At 46.0% G+C, this 2311-nt stretch overlaps 1 protein-coding gene across 4 annotated transcripts in view; it reads left to right on the forward strand.

The window, feature by feature from the left end:
• The window catches only part of efcc1 (EF-hand and coiled-coil domain containing 1), a 51464-nt gene that overhangs the window by 19307 nt on the left and 29846 nt on the right, over nucleotides 1-2311 (forward strand). For all 4 annotated transcript variants that reach the window (XM_037975408.1, XM_037975409.1, XM_037975411.1 and 1 more), the window contains exon 4: nucleotides 1286-1421. In XM_037975408.1, coding sequence (XP_037831336.1) covers nucleotides 1286-1421 — 136 coding nt within the window. The remainder of the gene's footprint in view (nucleotides 1-1285; nucleotides 1422-2311) is intronic.

Here is a 2311-nt window from a genome sequence, read left to right on the forward strand (position 1 = left end):
ACTATGTTTCTTGGCTGGCCTGGGAACGCCTTGGGATTCCCCCGGAGGAGCTGGCCCAAGTGGCTGGGGAGAGGGAAGTCTGGGTCTCCCTGCTTAGGCTGCTGCCCCCGCGACCCGACCCCGGATAAGAGGAAGAGAATGGATGGATGGATGGATGAAAAGAAATCTGAGAAAAATCAGAAGGACCAAGGTGAAAGGGTGTATATCCATCCTGCCTGAAGATTTATCCTACCAAGAGGTCTGGTGGGAGAGGACGCCCCAGGGACCCCAACCAAGCTGACATCCCCAGGAGCCATAGACCAACTAGTGGGAGCCCACCACTCTGGGACATGGCCTGAGCACCCACATGAACGACCCCACACCAAGGGGGCAGCAACCTGCAGGCAGCCCCCCCCAATGACGCCGTCAGAGACCCCCAGCCGCCCCCAAGACCCCAGCCTCCGCCGAACCAGCACAGGCACCAGGATGGGAGCAGAGACTATCCTGACTTATCTGACAACAGAGGCAGGCGGCTCCTGGACTCAGTTATATACCTATTATATATATGTATGTATTTATGTCTGTGGGCTCATTTGCATACTGAACAGTGATTGGCTGTTTACTTGGAGGAGGGTCTCACATACAGCTGGCACACAGCACTGAGCTGGGGGGAGGAAGAGGAGAACACTTGTGCCTTCTTCAGCAAATTTGATTTGAGTGGCCCTGCATATAGCTGGCCTCGGTTGTAGTTAATAGTCATCCTCATAATATTTTCTGAGCACTTACTGATCTCGCAAGATTTCTCAGTATTGCAGGAGATCATGCATAATGATATTTTTTCTCAGCACCAGACAATCTTTATTTAAAATTTTGGCATAAAAGGTGGCAGGTGATATGCATTCTTTCAGTGAATGTTAGGCTTTAAATATACAAGTTTAAAAAAAATTACATCATTATCAGTCTGATTATTAGATGTTTAATATGTGCTGAAATAAAACTAAGAAAAAAAAACCCCAACTAAGATACATCAATAATTATATCAGCCTAGACCAGGGGTCTCCAATCCTGGTCCTCAGGGCCACCATCTTGCATGTTTTCCTTGTTCCTCTGCTCCAACACACCTGATTCAGTGGTTAAATCACCTCTTCATGTTCTGCAGAAGCCTGTTAATCACCCATTGATTCAGATCAGGTGTGTTGGAGGATAGTAGCCCTCAAGGACCAGGGTTGGCCACCCCTGCTCTTGAGATTAAATCCTTTACACCTCTGAGATAATAATATTGTTGGTGGATTGTTGTGTTGTCCAGTGGAGGAGCAGCTGTTCCGGTCAGTGGAGGGCCAGGCAGCCTCGGATGAAGAAGAGGACAAGTTGACTGGAGATCAACAGAGGCAGGTGGACGAGGTCAAGAGAATCTTAACCAGGCTGTCTTACTGTAGTGAAAGGTAAAGTTCTTCTGTTATTTAAAAAAAAAATGACTGTGAACAACATAAAAATGTGGCCTTCCTTTGCTGTTTTTATATATCCAGGAGGTAAAATGCAGCATCTTTGTAGATGGAACAGAACAAAATTATCAAACAAAACAATAATTCTTACAGAACACTTGTAAAATTATATTATACTCAAAACAGACTATACTTTCAACAAACTGATGCAATTTCAAAAATCATAGCTGATTGTTTTTGTGATTGGAATGTAGATCAGTTGATCATTTGATAAATGGATTAATAATCTGACAATTTTGCCTTTAATTTCAACTCTCTCTTGATCATTACAGATTGGTACAGTGAATGCATCTTTGCAGACATAGTTCCAGTTTATCTATGTATCTGCTCTTTGTTTTAAAGTTGGCATCTTCCCAACCCAAAGTTGGCAGTCAACTGATTTCCAGTTGAGAACTGTGGTGTCATACTTAGAGGAGCTCCTCCCTCCTCCTGAAGTAAGGAGGAGTCCTTACTTCCTGCTGGCTTCTCAACTCTCCTGTCCTTGTACAGAATTTTGCTTCCCTTACCCAATCTGAATGATTTATTCAGATTAGCTTTGTAAGGATTCAGTGCGGTATGGGCTTTGAGTAGCCTGATTGGCTAGAAAGGTGCTATATCCATCCATCATCCATCCATCCATCCATCCATCCATCCATCCATCCATCCATCCATCCATCCATCCATTGTCTTCCTCTTATCCGTGGGTCGGGTCGCGGGGGTAGCAGCCTAAGCAGGGAGACCCAGACTTCCCTCTCCCCAGCCACTTGGGCCAGCTCCTCCGGGGGAATCCCAAGGTGTTCCCAGTCCCTCCAGCGTGTCCTGGGTCTTCCTCTGGGCCTCCTCCCGGTGGG

The sequence above is a fragment of the Kryptolebias marmoratus genome, linkage group LG4 (genome assembly GCF_001649575.2).
Source record: "Kryptolebias marmoratus isolate JLee-2015 linkage group LG4, ASM164957v2, whole genome shotgun sequence".
Lineage (NCBI taxonomy): Eukaryota > Metazoa > Chordata > Actinopteri > Cyprinodontiformes > Rivulidae > Kryptolebias > Kryptolebias marmoratus.